Source organism: Triturus cristatus, chromosome 7 (assembly GCF_964204655.1).
Source record: "Triturus cristatus chromosome 7, aTriCri1.1, whole genome shotgun sequence".
Lineage (NCBI taxonomy): Eukaryota > Metazoa > Chordata > Amphibia > Caudata > Salamandridae > Triturus > Triturus cristatus.
The window spans coordinates 1,217,294,900-1,217,313,835 of record NC_140590.1 but is presented as its reverse complement, the minus strand read 5'-3'; the positions used below and the strand labels follow the sequence as shown (position 1 = coordinate 1,217,313,835).

The window sequence follows — 18,936 nt, the reverse complement described above, 5'->3', positions numbered from 1 at the left end:
CGGCCATCCAAGTGGAGAACTTATCTTTATGTTCAGCGGTTCTTGAAGAATTTATTGTTTTGAAGACTGCTCATAGTGATCTTGTTCCAGTGCTGTTTTACAATCATTTTGGGGGATACGCTTGCATATCTAGTGGCTGATTACTAACTACTATTAATAAGGACTCATCTGCCAGTTGATTCATTTCAGCTTTGTGGGTTTCTAATGTTGGGTCCTCGTTAATATCAGTTTGGGATGTCATATGTACATTGTTTTGTTTATTTTGAAGATTGGCTGCGGTTTGTGGATCAGTTTGTGTACACAGTCAACTAGACTTTTATTAATTGTTTCAGATTCTGAACCTTTGAGCTTCAAGACTGATATTGGGGAATTGTGTTGAGTTTGCTTTTCATTAGATAATTAATTCAATCAGTGGTAGCTGTTTTTGTTTGCTTTAAATACTTTATTAAGGTTGCTGAAGTCGAGGGTTTGGCCAAATTAGACTTTTACTGCAGATTATGCTGTTCCATAAGCCATCTTTTTCACCCCTTTTACATTTGTATTTCAACAGAGGGGCAACTATGGTCCTAGTGCATCCGGATCTCGTTTTAAGAAATGTAGGTGATTTTAGATTTTACCGAAAGCAATTTTTCATTGCGACTTTTTTTATTTAGTTCATTTTTTTATTATATCAACCCTTCGATAGCTAAACCTAGTAACATATAGGCACATGCATCAAGGTCGGATTTTGCGAGTCCTTAATTGTAATTATTAAGGAATCGCAATTAAGGACTCGCAAAATCCTATGCATGTAGGAATCGCTATAAAAATAGCGAATCCTACATATTCCTTATTTGTGACTCGCATATTGCGAGTCGCAAATAAGGAATGGCTTCCCCTTCATTCCTATGGGCCCACAGGCCCATAGGAATGAATGGGAAATTGCAAGCGCAATTTGCGAGTACCAATAGGTACTCGCAAATTGTGAATGCAATTTGAAGGAGGCCAGGGGGCCTTAAAGGCCACCCTGCTACACCCCCAAATTTGGCATGTATGCTTATTTGGCACACACATATGCCCTAAGGGCATATGTGTGCGCCACATGGCACTTTGAAAAATGCACTTTTGTGCATTTTTCAAAGTTTTAGCAAATTACCATCAACTTGCAGTTGATGGCAATTAGCGTTTCCTAAATGCCACGTCGCATTTAGAAAAGGCTTTGATGCATCCCAAACAGGGAATCACAATTTGCGACTCCCTAAAAGCATTCGCAATTTAGGTAATCGCAAAATTTGCGATTCCCTATATTGCGAATGGATTTTGGGTTTGATGCATCGGAAATGGCATTTTACCGGCCGCAAACGTGCATGTGCCAGTAAATATTATATATTAAAAGCTTGTGGAACACAACTCTTAACAAAAACATGCAATGCTACATTTTCAAATACTCAAATTAATGGAACCCATCTTAGTAAAAATGAATGCACTGATTCATTGGAAGTAGTTGCTGGAACCCCTACCATGGACTACCTTTAAGAAAGGAATGGCTTGACCTTCAATGCTGCAGAGTTGTCTGTGGTGTGGTGCTATGCTGCAGATGTTGCCATAGTTTGGTCAAGGAAGTAGGTCCTGAAAATTGCTGATTCCCCTGTGAAGAGTGTGCGAATTTGTCCCACAATTCCCATAATTCTCATGCACACTACGATTACCATACCTAGTTTGCAAAGTATTTTTTATGTTCGTTTGCAAATTGAAGGCCATATTTATGAAAGTTCATGTCACCCTTGCAAGGTAACGCAAGAGCAACACAAAACCTAGAGGAGATTTACAAGGCCAAACAAGGCCACCTGCATGGCCCTGTGATTCTTGGTAAATCAGGAGTATTGCAAGGAAGTGCAAGTTGCTGCCTTGAGTAACTCTACCCCAGTGAGGCACTTCAGAGGTGGAGCGTGTGTGTTCCCATGCATTCACGCATGGATTTTGGCACGTTCCCAGATTTACCATGAGTGGTGTGCCTGGGAATGCATAAAAATGCAATGACTACCCAGGGGATGGCTAATGAAGAAAAATATTTTTATTTGTCCTTGTTTTTTCCTCTTTCCACATGTGCCCCTTCCTGCACACAAACAATCCTGCTAGCAACACAGGCACCCTTACGCATAGAGCAAGGGTGCCTGCATTGGCGCTGGGTAACACATAGTTCACCAGCAGATAGGATTACACCAAATAATATTAAATATGGCACATTTCTGCCTTCTCCCTGTCACGCAGCGCAGCAGGGTGTCTTGCTGAGCTGCGGTGCGTGACATTTTGATTAATATGCCCCTAAGTCTGAGTGTTTAGACTGCCACGATACAAAAATAAAGATTGTTAACATCCAGAGAATAAAAAACGCCACATTGATTTTCAGAGCCAACTAGTACCAGTGAGGAATGTTGCCTGGAAATCTTTCACAAACAAGTTGACATAAGAAAAGCAGGAAATGTCACGAACTATTGAGTAGGCCGAAAATATGTATCTAGGTAAAACTTTTCTCGTGTGATAAAAGATATTCACTCACCTGGAATCCACTACTACAGACTGAAGATAGAAAAGCAATGAATTTCACCCATTCTAACCAAGAGAATAAGATTGGGACAGGTTGATTCCGGTCTGGAACTGGACACATTTCTGCTGAAGGTTTTAGCATGGAAAATCAGAAAAGCAACCACCTGCATCACAGGTGCTCTGAACATCTTGAATGATAGGCACACATGTCCCCCTCACACCCTACATGTGTCAACATGAGTGACAATGCAGATTCTGATGTTACTTTCACTCTCATCTGTTACAGGCCGATAAATTCCTCGCTGTATGTCGTCAGACTTGGAGTGTACCAATTGTCCAATGTCTCCAACATAAATGCAATCATCACAGGGGTGAAGCAGGTGATTGTCAACAGCAAGTTTGACTCTACCGTGGTGACATCAAGTGGAGACATCGCCCTGCTGGAGCTGCAGACACGCGTGGCCTACTCCAGCTTCATCCGCCCCGTTTGCCTGCCTGCTGCCACCGCACAGTTTCCACCAGGGATGAACTGCTGGGTGACTGGATGGGGGAATGTTCAGTACTTAGGTGAGTATTTCAGGGTGCAGCATAGCCAGGCACAGGACACTGCCGGAGAGGCCTCTGTGGGTTGGATGTTACATAAACTCCCCCACCCCCAATCCCAAGAGAATATAAAGTGTCCTTCCACAGGCAAAGAACCCTCCAATTGCCACCTCTCACAAAAGATCCATAACAGACTGGAATGGACATTCTACCCTATATGACACACAGTTCATCCTAGAAACATCTGTATAGTAGCTCACTCAGACATAGCCAAACTCACACAATCAAACCACAATCACACACTGACCATCACCACATCACATACAAATAGAAAAAATTGTATAAATAATCAAAAAAGACATATGGGCTCCTCAATTACCCTATTGCTGACTCCCATAACACACCTCGCATATTTGTGGGCTCACTTTAAGGGGGAACAACCTTTACATCGTGGTTAGCACACCGCGATGCAGTTACATCGCAATCGTTACAACGACTGCATGTTACCACGCCATGCCATTACAACGCAAGTCTTTACATCGACTTGCGCTAGATGGCGTGCTAACATTACAAATTGTGTAGTTTACTATCCCAACACCTTCCCTACTGTTAAGTGGACTGGAGTTGGAATAGTAAATTACGCTTTTCTAATGTTAGTACGCCATCTAGTGCAAGTCGATGTAAAGACTTGCGTTGTAAAGGCATGGCGTGGTAACATCGCAGTCGTTGTAACAACTGCGATGTAACGGTACGCGTTGTAAAAACTCGCGTTGTAACATCGTACATCCACTTTAAGGGGCATTTTAGTGCTAATGGCTGATAACAGAAGAAACACAAATCTCTGAAGATGATACATGAGCCACCAGTCCCCACTATCTTCTTATTCACCCTACTCTTTGAGTCAGAAAATCATTAACTGAAATATTGTGTCCCAAATATTGTTTACAAAACATATTGTCAAACCTGTGTAGATTTTCTTCTATTCAATCCAGTGAGGCGATATTTTTGTAAGTGATGTTTAAAACACAATATTGTGGTCTGCAATATATCACTGTCACAAACCTTTAGACGCAAACACTTCCCTGTACAACATTGCTTCCATAGACGTCATCAGTGTAAAAACAGAAGAGACGTGGACCTCCGGGTGACATTGGGAATTGTCCACTACAATCTGTCCTCCCAATAAAGACAGACGCACAAAACGGCAAGATAAGCCCTCTCCCAAGGCACGAAAAATACACTGGTGTCACAGAAAGTGCAATACCTTCTAGTGCCTTTATACTCTGACTTAATTCTGTACAACCACTAAGCACTCTTTCCAGCATTTTATCCATTCACAGATTCACCTAGCCATCTTTATTTTGTATTGGTTGATGTGATATGTCCTTTATGAACTATAATAACACTCATCTTCACACAGGTTTGTCATTCCTACCAAGTAAGTTCTTGCCAATCTCAACATTTCCTTCAGCATCCAAAAAGAGACAACATTCTCATGTAGCCCATGTCTGCCTTGCCAATCATTCTCCACCAAACCCAAACTTTCAGATGGTCCGGATCCCATTAACTCGCCTGGTCCACTCCACAGTACAAATAACTGATAAAGACACCTGGGTGCTGAGAGGCCTGATGGAGTGACTGGCCTGCCTTAGAGCTGGGGGAAGCAGGACGCCCATTTTATAACCCCTGGGTATACACAGACACTTGTACAATTCTGTAGTAAGATATCTGACTACCAGGAGGAAGCTGAAGGAAAAACACACTACCTGCCCAATGAGGTTACTGCTAGGTGCTATGGCGAGGGAGACAGAGCTGGGAAAACTCTAGCCTTGCTGTTTCGATCCACACAGATGGGCCCCCACCTTACAGAGATCCTGACTGACGAGAAGAATAAACAACAATAAAGCAGCACAGAGGGTTAATGTGCCTGCTGCAAAGCACGTGTACCATGTCAATCACAGAAGCGCGTATATTTTAATAGTTCAGTGGGTTACTGCTTTTGTTGAAAGATCCCTTTCTTACTTGCAATTTACAAATGAAATCCAAATATAGAACTGTGAGCTATTAAATGTCATCAAAGATCTGCATGAAACTGCAAAGTAAGTTAGAACGTTATGATATCTTCCCCAGTCTTTCTTTATCCTAATGTTGCAAAAAGCGTTTATTTGGGTAGAAATCAATTCTTATTAGTAGAGGCAACCCCAACCATGGGGGTACGTTTTACATTTTGAGTTTGGGCTTATCAAGAGCGCGCACTCTTAAAGTATACTCCCTACCAGTATGGATGACATGTGACTCCTCTACCTTGTAGTCCTCTTTTTGATGTAACATTTCCAATACACTGATTACAACGTGTGATTCATTGTCTCTATGTAACTTGTGTGTGCTGTGAAGAGTTCTGACACCCTATACTTGTATGAGTAGCTTTATAAACCAAACGAAAGGCATGTGAGAGAGAGTGGTTATGGAGCTGTAAAGGTCTCTGTTAAAAGGTGGTAGTGAGGGAATTTATGGAGAACAAGGTCATTGGGGTGTGCCAGCAAACGTAGTCTCACTGGGCGTCACTAGCGCTAAAGCCGGCCCTGATTGTCAATGATCAATGTTGACAATAAAATCCTAGCATGTCTCATCGCAGACAGGCTGCTGCCTTTCCTCCCCAGCATTGTTTGACCAGACCAACCTGACTTTGTGCCAGGCAGATACACTGCACACAACTTGCAGGTCTTGTTTGCTGTGATGCACCCTGATGTCCTGAACGCCACTAAGGCCATTGACTCACTGGAGTGGCCATATCTCTTCTTACTGCTAAAATGACTAGGCCTCAGCGGCTGGTTCTTCGGATGGATTCAATTACTATACACTAAACCGATTTTCCCATCTCAGGGTAAATTATGCGGTCTCTCCTGCATACCCAATCAGCAGGGGCATACGATAGGGCTGTCTGCTGTTCCCAATACTATTTGCAATCGCTATGGAGCCCCTGGTGGCCCGTCCCTGCCAGCACCACTCCACACAAGTTATACTTCACATCTCAGGGACTCATAGTATCCATGTACGAAGATGATGTGACAGAGTATGTATATACCACATTTTTGCTGTTGCAGTTCATGGATCATCGCTGCTCCCATTCAGTGCTGTTTTTGAATTTGATATGTTGTGGTTCTTTTTGTTAAGTGACAAGTCCTGCAATTTCCACATGGGTAGTGGCCCTTCACTGGGGGTGGAAGCGCTTTGTCTGTTTCCCTGGGTGAGATATGCCAGGTCTCATGTGGACCAACATGTCTCTCAGACTCCTTCCTCTTTTGTGTGAAAACATTGGTTTTGGGAGGTCAAGGTTGCCACAGTTCAATAACCTCCAATGCTTGTTCACGATTTTTGTCACCTGATTCGAATTTGTGTTATAGGTGGTGACGCATATGGGTCTCTGCTCCGGTTCCTTTGGGATTCTTGGTTCCAGTAGGGCTTCCCTATTGTTGTTGCGTGCCCTCTTAATAGCACTATCTATGATTTGTGCTGGATATTTTCGTTTTTTTAACTTCTCTTGAAGATCCGTTGCCTGTCTCTTGAAGTCCCTGACCTCGGTACAATTCCTCCGCAAGCGGAGGAACTGTCTGTAAGGGAGGTGGTCCTGGAGGTGCCGAGGATGGAAGCTGTTGTATAACAGCAGGCAGTTCTTTGCTGTAACTTTGAAGTGAGTGGTGGTCTTCAGTGTACCCTCCTCAGGGTAGATATTGAGGTCTAGGAAAACCACGTTGGTTCGTGAGACTGTGCTGGTGAATTTTAGGTAGGCGTTTTATTGATTCAGCCAGTCCATAAAAGCTTCTGTTGACACAATGTCTCCTTCCCATATAACCAGCACATCGTTGATGTAGCGTTTCCAATTTCTTATATGGTTGATGAATGGGTTGCTTTGGTGCTGGATTTTCTTAGTCTCCAAGTAGTAGACATAGAGACCAGCTATGCTAGGAGCAAATGTGCTCCCCATGCTGGTCCCGTGCCTCTGGAGGTAGAGCCTCTATCCAAATTTGCGGATACCTTCCTTCGTCCGCTGGTCCAGAAAACCGAGACATATCTAAAGGATACGAAGGAAATCCTACAGCTACTACAAAGGATGGAGTTTGACCCCCACCAAACATCTCCTTATGGGACTAGACATGGAGAGTCTTTACACCAGCCTCCCACATGATGATCATTATTGAGGATGTACTATTTACCACCAACTGGGAGTACCAAACACCACGCAATGTGATCATGGAGTGTGTTTCTCTAGCACTCACCAAAAATTTCTTTGCCTATGATACCCTCTACCTCCAGAGGCACGGGACCAGCATGGGGAGCACATTTGCTCCTAGCATAGCTGGTCTCTTTGTCTACCACTTGGAGACTGTCTTGCTTGGGCCTATCAGACAATACAGCTCCCACACGATGGCTCAACACCAGGCGAAGCAAAAGACTTTAACACAAAACAAACAACACCTTTAGAAAAGGGTTTTATTTTACAAAATGCAAGGAATCTTTCTCTTTTAGAATAAGGCTTGTGGTTTTATTTTACACAATGCTCTCTAACAGAAAGGCTTTCCCAGATGCCAAATGCACAAGATTCAAATACACAAAGAGATATATATGTTTATTTGCAAGCAATAATAACACACTTTGTAAATATAATACATGAATAATACTGATGAATAAACAAGCAGCAAATAATATGAAATAAGACTCAAGCAAATATACTGGATGTCCTGCAAGAGATCAGAGATATATATATACACATCAAATGATTACTTTGGTGGTGCACCTTGACTCACTCACACATGACAAATAAAACACATCAAATGATCGAAGCCACTGACCAAACATCACAATGGCAATAACCAAAACTCAATACATCACCTGGTGCAAACACTGCATCTCACCCACTCCTGACTGGGGAAGTTAAACAGCTGTGATTGAGAGCCTCAGCAACCAGGGTCCCACACTCCGAGGTAGACGCGTCCGTCCCCACTCAAATTCCAAACTCCCGGTTTCTGAGTCAACAACCCTCAGCTTTAAACACAAGAAGGAGGTTCGGGAAAGACCTCCCCCCAGGCCAGAGGAATCTTACCAGAACTGAAAACCAACTAATAACCTATATAGACACTCATGTAGCTACGCACCAACCCATGCAGCCACTTATACACAAAGTGAGAGACTGATACAGATATTTACATATTTAAACATTACTCCCTAACCCATGTAATCACTAAGATACACTTAATCAGTCAGTTATAAAATCAATTTTTCATTAAAAAAATTATCCATTTAGACACTTACATACCCATTTATTCTTCCATCGACCATGAGATATACATATATAAAACATATTTAATTTTCAGAAAAACACACATTCACTGGATGATGTCATTAGTGATGTCATTTGAAATGTCATCAGTGATGTCATGAGTGATGTCACTGACCATGTCATGAGTGATGTAATATGTGACGTCATCAGCAGTGCATTGCGGGCGCGCGAGTTATAGTTAGCTGAACTAACTATAACAGGGGAATTTCAATGGTTTTGTACGAGTGAAATGTCCAGCTAACTATAACGCCCCTGAAACCTATGGTTTTTTCAGTGAATTTCTAAGGTTTTTTAAATGCTAATTCCTAACTATAACGTGCCAGAAACCTATGTTTTTTTCAGTGAATAGATAGTTAGATAGATAGATAGATAGATAGATAGATAGATAGATAGATAGATAGATAGATAGATAGATAGATAGATAGATAGATAGATAGATAGATAGATAGATAGATAGATAGATAGATAGATAGATAGATAGATAGATAGATAGATAGATAGATAGATAGATAGATAGATAGATAGATAGATAGATAGATAGATAGATAGATAGATAGATAGATAGATAGATAGATAGATAGATAGATAGATAGATAGATAGATATAAATAACAAGCAGATGAAGGCAGAACGCCGAAACGCGTCCTTGTAATTAAAGAATCTTCTAAGGGGTCCTGTGAGTGCAGCGTGTTTTCTTTTGGAAACGTGAGCGTGAATTGAAATGTGGACCCACTTCCACAGAGTTGCACCCGCCAGAAAGAGTGCACATTTTGCCTGCAAGTGGACTTTGGAGCTGTGATATATGAAGGCAAGTTGCACCACCAACAGGGATCACTCGGCACCGCCGTCGACTACTGTCGACAGTCATCATTACTGGTGGAGTTATGGCCATTTGACCTGCTCCTGCGCCGAGTGCTTCGGAACCCTGGGGTATGACGAGGGCCCCCCCCCGAGGAGACTTTGAAAACAGCGCAACACATCATGATTCTTGGAGACTGAACTGTGCATCAGAGTGGGATGGTAAATATTTACCCAGTACTGTGAAACATTGTGCTCGTGGGGGACATGTCTATGTGGACGCCGGTGGGAATGCGATGATCAATTCTCCCCCACCCCCCACGAACACCCTTGGACTTCCAATCCCACAATACATCTCAGGAGGAAATGAGTCCCTCTTTGATGCCTAGCAGCAAGAACCAATGAAATAACTTCTACCTGTTCAAATAACCAGCAGGACAGGTTGCGCTATCTTTAAACAAGCAGATGAAGGCAGAACGCCGAAACGCGTCCTTGTAATTAAAGAATCTTCTAAGGGGTCCCGTGAGTGCAGCGTGTTTTCTTTTGGAAACGTGAGCGTGAATTGAAATGTGGACCCACTTCCACAGAGTTGCACCCGACAGAAAGAGTGCACATATTGCCTGCAAGTGGACTTTGGAGCTGTGATATATGAAGGCAAGTTGCACCACCAACAGGGATCACAGGGCACCGCCGTCGACTACTGTCGACAGTCATCATTACTGGTGGAGTTATGGCCATTTGACCTGCTCCTGCGCCGGGTGCTTCGGAACCCTGGGGTATGACGAGGGGCCCCCCCGAGGAGACTTTGAAAACAGCGCGACACATCATGATTCTTGGAAACTGAACTGTTCATCAGAGTTGGATGGTAAATATTTACCCAGTACTGTGAAACATCATGCTCGTGGGGGACATGTCTATGTGGACGCCGGTGGGAATGCGATGATCAACTCTCCCCCCCCCCCCCCCGAACACCCTTGGACTTCCAATCCCACAATACATCTCAGGAGGAAATGAGTCCCTCTTTGATGCCTAGCAGCAAGAACCAATGAAATAACTTCTACCTGTTTAAATAACCAGCAGGACTGGTTGCGCTGTCTTTAAACAAGCAGATGAAGGCAGAACGCCGAAACGCGTCCTTGTAATTAAAGAATCTTCTAAAGGGTCCCGTGAGTGCAGCGTGTTTACTTTTGGAAACGTGAGCGTGAATTGAAATGTGGACCCACTTCCACAGAGTTGCACCCGCCAGAAAGAGTGCACATATTGCCTGCAAGTGGACTTTGGAGCTGTGATATATGAAGGCAAGTTGCACCACCAACAGGGATCACAGGGCACCGCCGTCGACTACTGTCGACAGTCATCATTACTGGTGGAGTTATGGCCATTTGACCTGCTCCTGCGCCGAGGGCTTCGGAACCCTTGGGTATGACGAGGGCCCCCCCCCCCCCCGAGGAGACTTTGAAAACAGCGCGACACATCATGATTCTTGGAAACTGAACTGTGCATCAGAGGGGTATGGTAAATATTTACCCAGTACTGTGAAACATCGTGGGGACATGTCTATGTGGACGCCGGTGGGAATGCGATGATCAACTCTCCCCCACCCCCCGAACACCCTTGGACTTCCAATCCCACAATACATCTCAGGAGGAAATGAGTCCCTTTTTGATGCCTAGCAGCAAGAACCAATGAAATAACTTCTACCTGTTCAAATAACCAGCAGGACTGGTTGCGCTGTCTTTAAACAAGCAGATGAAGGCAGAACGCCGAAACGCGTCCTTGTAATTAAAGAATCTTCTAAGGGGTCCCGTGAGTGCAGCGTGTTTTCTTTTGGAAACGTGAGCGTGAATTGAAATGTGGACCCACTTCCACAGAGTTGCACCCGCTAGAAAGAGTGCACATATTGCCTGCAAGTGGACTTTGGAGCTGTGATATATGAAGGCAAGTTGCACCACCAACAGGGATCACAGGGCACCGCCGTCGACTACTGTCGACAGTCATCATTACTGGTGGAGTTATGGCCATTTGACCTGCTCCTGCGCCGAGGGCTTCGGAACCCTGGGGTATGACGAGGGCCCCCCCCCGAGGAGACTTTGAAAACAGCGCGACACATCATGATTCTTGGAAACTGAACTGTGCATCAGAGTGGTATGGTAAATATTTACCCAGTACTGTGAAACATCGTGGGGACATGTCTATGTGGACGCCGGTGGGAATGCGATGATCAACTCTCCCCCACCCCCCGAACACCCTTGGACTTCCAATCCCACAATACATCTCAGGAGGAAATGAGTCCCTTTTTGATGCCTAGCAGCAAGAACCAATGAAATAACTTCTACCTGTTCAAATAACCAGCAGGACTGGTTGCGCTGTCTTTAAACAAGCAGATGAAGGCAGAACGCCGAAACGCGTCCTTGTAATTAAAGAATCTTCTAAGGGGTCCCGTGAGTGCAGCGTGTTTTCTTTTGGAAACGTGAGCGTGAATTGAAATGTGGACCCACTTCCACAGAGTTGCACCCGCCAGAAAGAGTGCACATATTGCCTGCAAGTGGACTTTGGAGCTGTGATATATGAAGGCAAGTTGCACCACCAACAGGGATCACTGGGCACCGCCGTCGACTACTGTCGACAGTCATCATTACTGGTGGAGTTATGGCCATTTGACCTGCTCCTGCGCCGAGGACTTCGGAACCCTGGGGTATGACGAGGGCCCCCCCCCCCGAGGAGACTTTGAAAACAGCGCGACACATCATGATTCTTGGAAACTGAACTGTGCATCAGAGTGGGATGGTAAATATTTACCCAGTACTGTGAAACATCGTGGGGACATGTCTATGTGGACGCCGGTGGGAATGCGATGATAAACTCTCCCCCACCCCCCGAACACCCTTGGACTTCCAATCCCACAATACATCTCAGGAGGAAATGAGTCCCTCTTTGATGCCTAGCAGCAAGAACCAATGAAATAACTACCTGTTCAAATAATCAGCAGGACTTGTTGCGCTGTCTTTAAACAAGCAGAAGAAGGCAGAACGCCGAAACGCGTCCTTGTAATTAAAGAATCTTCTAAGGGGTCCCATGAGTGCAGCGTGTTTTCTTTTGGAAACGTGAGCGTGAATTGAAATGTGGACCCACTTCCACAGAGTTGCACCCGCCAGAAAGAGTGCACATATTGCCTGCAAGTGGACTTTGGAGCTGTGAGATATAAATATATATATATATATAATACTGAGAATAAACACTGTTAAATTGAATTTGTGGTTAGAACACACATAAAACATAACAGATATTTTTTTATTATAAAGTTGGAAGTCACAAAAAAAAATGTAAGTGAAGTTCTGATTAGAACACTTAGAAAATATATAAAGTGATGTTCTTTGAGTATATTAAAAAAAGAAATAATTTAGTAGCTATTGAAGAGAATTTAGTTCCCAGTTAGCTGAGCACCTCTTTGCCTGTTTAAACCATTATTTGAATGAATGAATGTATGATGGTATTTGTAAAGCACAACGTTCACTCCAAGGAGCATCCTGGTGCTAGCAAAACAATATCTGAAAATCTGTAGTAGGGGAGAAACCAGGCTGAGATATTAAAATCAAGGGATTAAATGAGAGATAAAACAGTGTCATATGGTAATAATCCAGGTCTTTAAGAGCTTCTTAAACGTGGGTTCAATGTGTGTATGTCTAAGCTGGGTGGTCAGGGAATTCCATGCTTTAGTTCCTAACACCGCCATTGTCTTGCCCCCTCTTGTTTTCAGTTTAAAGAAGGGGGGTGCTAGCAGATTCTCCGCGGATGACCGCAGAATGCGATTGGTAGTGTACGGTGTGATTCTTGATCTTAGGTATCCTGGCCCTGTGGCTCTTGAGGCTCTGTAAGTGATAGGATTTTGAAGAGAATCCTCTTGTGAATGGGCAGCCAGTGAAGAGGTCTCAGTGCTGCTGCTGCAGAGGAGCCTTTTGGCAATTTCAGGACCAGCCTCGCTGCAGCATTCTGGACAATCTGCAGTCGTTTCAAGACCGTCTTTTTCGTTCCTGCATACAGACTATTACAATAGTCCAGACGAGATAGAATTAAAGCAGCTGTAACCGTTTTCCTAGCGGGTAACGGAAGAAGATCAAAAATCTTTCTCAGAGTTTTTATCATTTGGAAGCAAGTACCCGCCACCACAGCGGCTTGCTTGTGGAAAGATAGAGTGGAATCAAACTTGATCTCTACATTTCTCATAGTATCTACTGTTTTTGGAGGTGGGCTGAATTAGAAGGCCACCACTGAATTGGGGAAAATTAGTTAGATTTTCCAAACAACTTAATTTCTGTTTTTGAACTGTTGCATTTAAGATGATTCAGTTTCATCCAGTCCATAGCTGCTGTTAGGCAGTGATGAAACTTCTCTTCTGCTACTGTAGAAATTTTGTCAAGAGTAAAAATCAACTGTGTATCATCTGCATAGGCTATGGATTCAACATCAAATGTGGATAGCAGGGTGAGGAGTGGTGCCATATAGATATTAAAAAGAGTTGGATTCAGGGATGAGCCTCGGGTACCCCTGATAACACCAGTTTTTCCTCAGATTTATAACTACCCAGTGTTATTATCTGGTGCCTGTTTTCCAAAAAAGATGTGATCCATGCTAATGCCTTGTTCATAATTCCGATATGTGCGAGCCTCTCTCTCAAAATATCGTGAGAGACAGTATCGAACACGGCCAACAAGTCCAACAGAACCAGCACTGCATCCTTGCCCTGATCAAGGGACAATTTCAAAGTCTCGGATGTATGGAGCCGCACTGACTCTGTTGAATGGCCAGGTCTAAAACCCGATTGCTTGGGGTGTAGTATATTGGCTTTTTGCAGAAATCATTTATTTTTATATGTACTAATTTCTCAGTGATTTTACTCAGGTAGGGCAGTAGTGAGATTGGTATAAGATTGGAAAGAGTGGTAGGATCAGGGATTTTCTTTTTTCGAAGAGGCTTCACAGCTGCAATTTTCCAATTTTCAGGAACTCTCGCTAGCCTGAAGATTGAATTAATTGTCTGATTGACGGTTGGATTTATGGTATCTACCAATGCGTGTAGAACTTTTGGAGGATAGGGATCGAACGGTGAACCTGACTTATAGGAAACAATAGCTTGCCTAGATTGACCCAAATTGATCTCTTTGAAACAGGTGAGTTCGCTATTATTTTCCCAGAGTTGAATGTCATTAGGTGGAGAAAAAACATCCGTGAAATCTTTCCTAAGGTCTATGATTTTTCGTCAAAGAAATCAGCAATTTGATCACATAGATCCTGTGAAGGAGAGATTTCTTGTTCAAGACAATTTGGATTTATAAAAGATTTTACAATATTAAAAATAGTTTTTTGATTGTCAGCCTTATTAATTAAATTGGAGTAGTGTGCCCTCTTTTCTACTCTAATTTGCTGGTGGTATTCTCTGAGTGCTAGTTTAAAAGGCCCCAGAACATCTGGTTTATAGTCTTCTCTCCATAGTTTTTTCAGTTTTTTACATTGACTTTGTAGGTTTTTTTAGATGAGGGGTGAACCAAGGAGCTGACTCTTTCTAAGTGCTATTTTTTCTTAAAGGGGCTAAGGGTTACAGGCTACCAGCTGAGAACGCCATAACCACACCCCCTTTCTCTTCCGAAGTCGAGCTGATGTCAGACGTGGGAGTCAGCTGAGCCGCGGGATGCAGCCGAGCCGCTGAGCTCCATGAACATGCCAGCGGGAGCTGGGAAATTGGAGCTGTACAGGATCGGAGCAGCGTGAGCACCGGTGTGCACCAGTGGGCCTTTTTTCCCACCTGAATAACCCTGTTTTACTAAGTGTGCCCACCCTGCCTACATTGCTATAGCGGGCTTCCAACATGCTGGTGTCAACATTCTAACACCATTTCAGCTCCATAATGACCTGAGGCGGTTTACCGGCTAGTCTCCATACTCCATGAGCCTGAATACTTCCTGGATAGTTCCTGCAGTGCCGGCGCATGTGCTCCTTGGAGTTGCAGCCTTTTTTTTCTTTTGCCATTGGACCACCGGGTTTCTCTCCAAGAGGGGGTAAGTGCACGTGTTTTCCTTACCCACCGGTGTATGGGAGTTCCCTATGCCACTTGGTTGAGGGTCGCTGGGGGGGTCCCAGGTATTTATTTTGGCCGCCTTGTTAAGGGATCAGCATGATAACTGCATTATGCGAAATCTCACCAAAGGAGCAAAAGGAACTGTAACAGCCCACTCTGACTCCCCAAGCCTGGGTCAAAGTGTGAAAAAAAGAGTTGGCTAGGCTGCTGTTCAGGCAAACCACGCGGCGGCTCTTAGGAAAGATCTTGACCTGAATACCGAAACCGCTGAGATGGCAAGCTCTGGGGCTGCTAAACAAGACCACCTTAGAGGTGCTTCTGTGGACCTTGATTCGAGCATTAGCCCTTTCTCCATTGCCTCTCCTGGGGCACGTACCTCCATCTCATCAGATCTGACCAAGCTAAAGACACTGACGCTGGTGGATTCAGCTGGGGTAACCAAGGACCTCAAAAAGCATCGTTTATTTTTCAAAGCTAAGCCTGGTTTGTCATCTGCAGAACTGGAGGCGAATGGGCCTCCTCTAATCGACAACCCTATGGACTAAAGATGGGAGTCTTTGAGATCCTTTGAATGGCTGTCACTCTCCCTCTCCATCCCCTTCTCTGCTTGTGCCTCCTTCTGGGGGGAGTTCATCTGATCTATCTACTTCTGTGGATGCTGTCTTGACCATCCCAGTAGAGTCTACATCCTCTGACCCACTGGCTTTGCTGTCTGAAGTTAGGCCAGAATCGACTCAGGACAACTTCTCCCAGGATAACAGATCCTTCTCCATGCAATGGGACGCCAAGAGCCTCCTTAACTTGATTCTGGAGGAGATTCGAGATCTGAAAGCCTCCCAATCTGCTTAAATTGCTGTAATCCACGCTCGTTTAACTAAAATTGAAGAAAGCATGGGTCAAGTTCCCGGCACGGCTACTTGAGGCAGAGACTAGAATCTCGCAATTGGAGGACCAAGTTTCAACTATGAATAATAAAGTCACCACCTTCCAGAACCAGAGAAGAGCATTGGAGTATAAACTGGAGGAATTAGAGAATCATTCTAGATGCTCCAATCTCTGCATTTTGGGTATTCTGGAGGTCCTTGAGGGCCAGCAGACTCTACAACGGGTTGATTAGTTTATTTTAAAAAATGTCCTCCCAGAGTTTAATGGTGATCTCACCCTTATGCGAGCATATCGGGTTCCAGCACATCTTCCTCCCATTGCTAAACTCCCACGGACTATTTTGGTTAATTTTGGTGATTTCAGGGTTAAGGAACAAATGTTAACCAAGGCCATTAAACAGCTACTGTTTACCTCGACAGAAGTGCTACTTTGCCGCATCTTCCCGGACATGTCGGCTTCCGCAGCCAAAAGGCGGAAAGAGTTTGTAAAAAATGTACATCTGTTCAAGGAACAGGGGGCGCAGGCAATGATTGCCCAACAGAGCAAGTTAAAGGTGCTAGTTAAAGGCAGATTTCAGGTATTTTGCAATGTCCCGGAAGCGCAGGAATTACTGCAACAAATTTTGATGGATAAGTTCTAATGGCCTATAGACTCCATAGTGACAATATAATGTCAAGGTGTTAATGTTATGAGTTTACAAATGTTTTCAAAATGTTTCCAAAATGTTTTCAATCACTTGTTCTGGTCTCTTATCCTGATGCTTGTCCTTCTTCCACTATATCCTCTCACGCAGTTTGTCATCTATTGCCTTTTGTTTTTCCTCTTTTTCTTTTTCCTTTCTCTGCTCTTGTTTGTTTTCTTCTTTTTGAAGGGGGGTAGGTAGTTTGGTAGCACTTGGCACCAAGTCATAGTGCCAGTTAAGGGGGGGGAATAGCCTGTCAGGTGTAAGCAGGGACAGTGGTCTCCTCATGGTGGCTACAGGAGGAGGGCGGGGTTCACAGGTGTGGAAAAGGGAGCATGGGGAAAAACAAAATCCATTTTTTTAATCATTAATAGACCTATATTTTGTTAGACCTCGAATGGGGCCATTGACTGATGTCAGCGTTTTTCAGCACATTTCCATGCTTTTAGGCTGCTCGGATACTATCTTGCTTTCTGTAAATGGATGAAAGGAAATTTTAAAAGTGGTCTCTTTTAATGTTAATGACCTCAATAATAAGAAGAAAATGCGTGCCATTGAGGCTTGGATTAAGACAGAAAATCCAGCGGCCAGTCTCATAAAAGAGACTGATATACCAGCGGGGAAACTAGCAGATATCCCAATGTTTAGGTCCTGGGCAGCTTATAGGGGTTTCTCCTCCTCTTCGGCATCTCATCGGGGTACCGCAATTTTCCTTAGCAAAAACCTCCAGGCTGAGGTAGTCAATTTTGGAAACTATCAGAGCAGAAGGGGGTGCTGGGCTACCTGTAAATTAGGAAGCAGACTCTTAACTTTCGCCAGCATATATGCCCCAGTAGAGGATAATCCTATGCCATATGAAGAGTTTTTTCAATCTTTAATTCAAGTACCTGGGGAAATGATCTTAGGGGGGATTTCAATTTTCTAATGAACCCTAAAATTGACTCCTCAGCTATATCCAAAAAACAGCTAAAACCCAAAACTTTAAAAGTTTTACAAAATTATGGTTCGACTTTGGACATATTTAATGCATGGAGGGCGGTATTTCCAACTAATATCGCCTATACTTGTCTCTCAGGTAGATTTTGCACCTCTTCATGCATTGACTTTATTCTTATTTCTAGGAGACTGGTTTTTAGCCAACAGTTAATCCTTCAGAATGGATTTTCGGATCATGCGATGGTCATTCTTGAGTTAGAGCTAGGTAAATATATAATGACTTCTAAAAGATGGATGTTAAACCGGCAGTAGCTATTAGAAGAGAACTGGGTGCTCTTTATTAAAACCAAGATTGAAGAGTTTCTTGAGCGAAATCATGGCTCAGCACCTCCGCATGTGGTTTGGGACTCGCTTAAAGCTTTTGCACGGTGATTAGCCATCCGAAAAGATGCCGATAATTCAAGGAAAGCTAAGGAAGAAAAGCGCATTTTAGAGCAGAAAGTGCAAAGGTACTTTGATACATTTCTCAGTTGCCCCTCTGCTTTTAACCAATGGCAGCTTGATCAGGCTAAATGGGATTTTAGCTAAAAATATTATGTTAAAAGTGAATCCTTTTATCAGCACCACAGGCAAAAGGTCTACGAAGAGAGTAATTATACTGGGAGGTTCCTCGCGTGGCAGACCAGGGAGGAGGCTGTAACTAATCAGATAACCGCATTGAGATGTCCTATAACTGCTTCCCGCTCTGATGACCCGGGAGCTATAGGGGATATCATGTTACAACATTATAGGAACATATACGGCCAACAACAGACTATTGATATGCCATCCTTGAGAGATTTTCTCCAGAGACATGAATTGCCCGTACTTTCAGATGCTGAAAAAAAGAGTATGGCGAGTCCTTTCACAAAAGAACAACTGGGGGATGTAATTAAAAATCTCCCGAATGGTAAAGCCTGTGGCCCGGACGGCCTCCCGGCAGAATTCTTTAATATCTTTTCTAGCACCATTTTGGATTATCTTTTGCTGTTGGCCGACTCAATTTTAGAGGATACCATTGTCATTTAGAAATGTGAATATAGTAAGTTTAAAAAAAAAAGGTAAGGATAGTGAAGACCCTAACTCTTATCGTCCCATCACGCTCTTAAATTCTGACT

At 43.6% G+C, this 18,936-nt stretch overlaps 1 protein-coding gene across 1 annotated transcript in view; it reads left to right on the top strand.

Moving 5' to 3' along the window:
- The window catches only part of LOC146811650 (uncharacterized), a 112,531-nt gene that overhangs the window by 30,746 nt on the left and 62,849 nt on the right, over positions 1–18,936 (top strand). Inside the window, exon 4 of the mRNA XM_085618623.1 lies at positions 2,813–3,093. Coding sequence (XP_085474749.1) covers positions 2,813–3,093 — 281 coding nt within the window. The remainder of the gene's footprint in view (positions 1–2,812; positions 3,094–18,936) is intronic.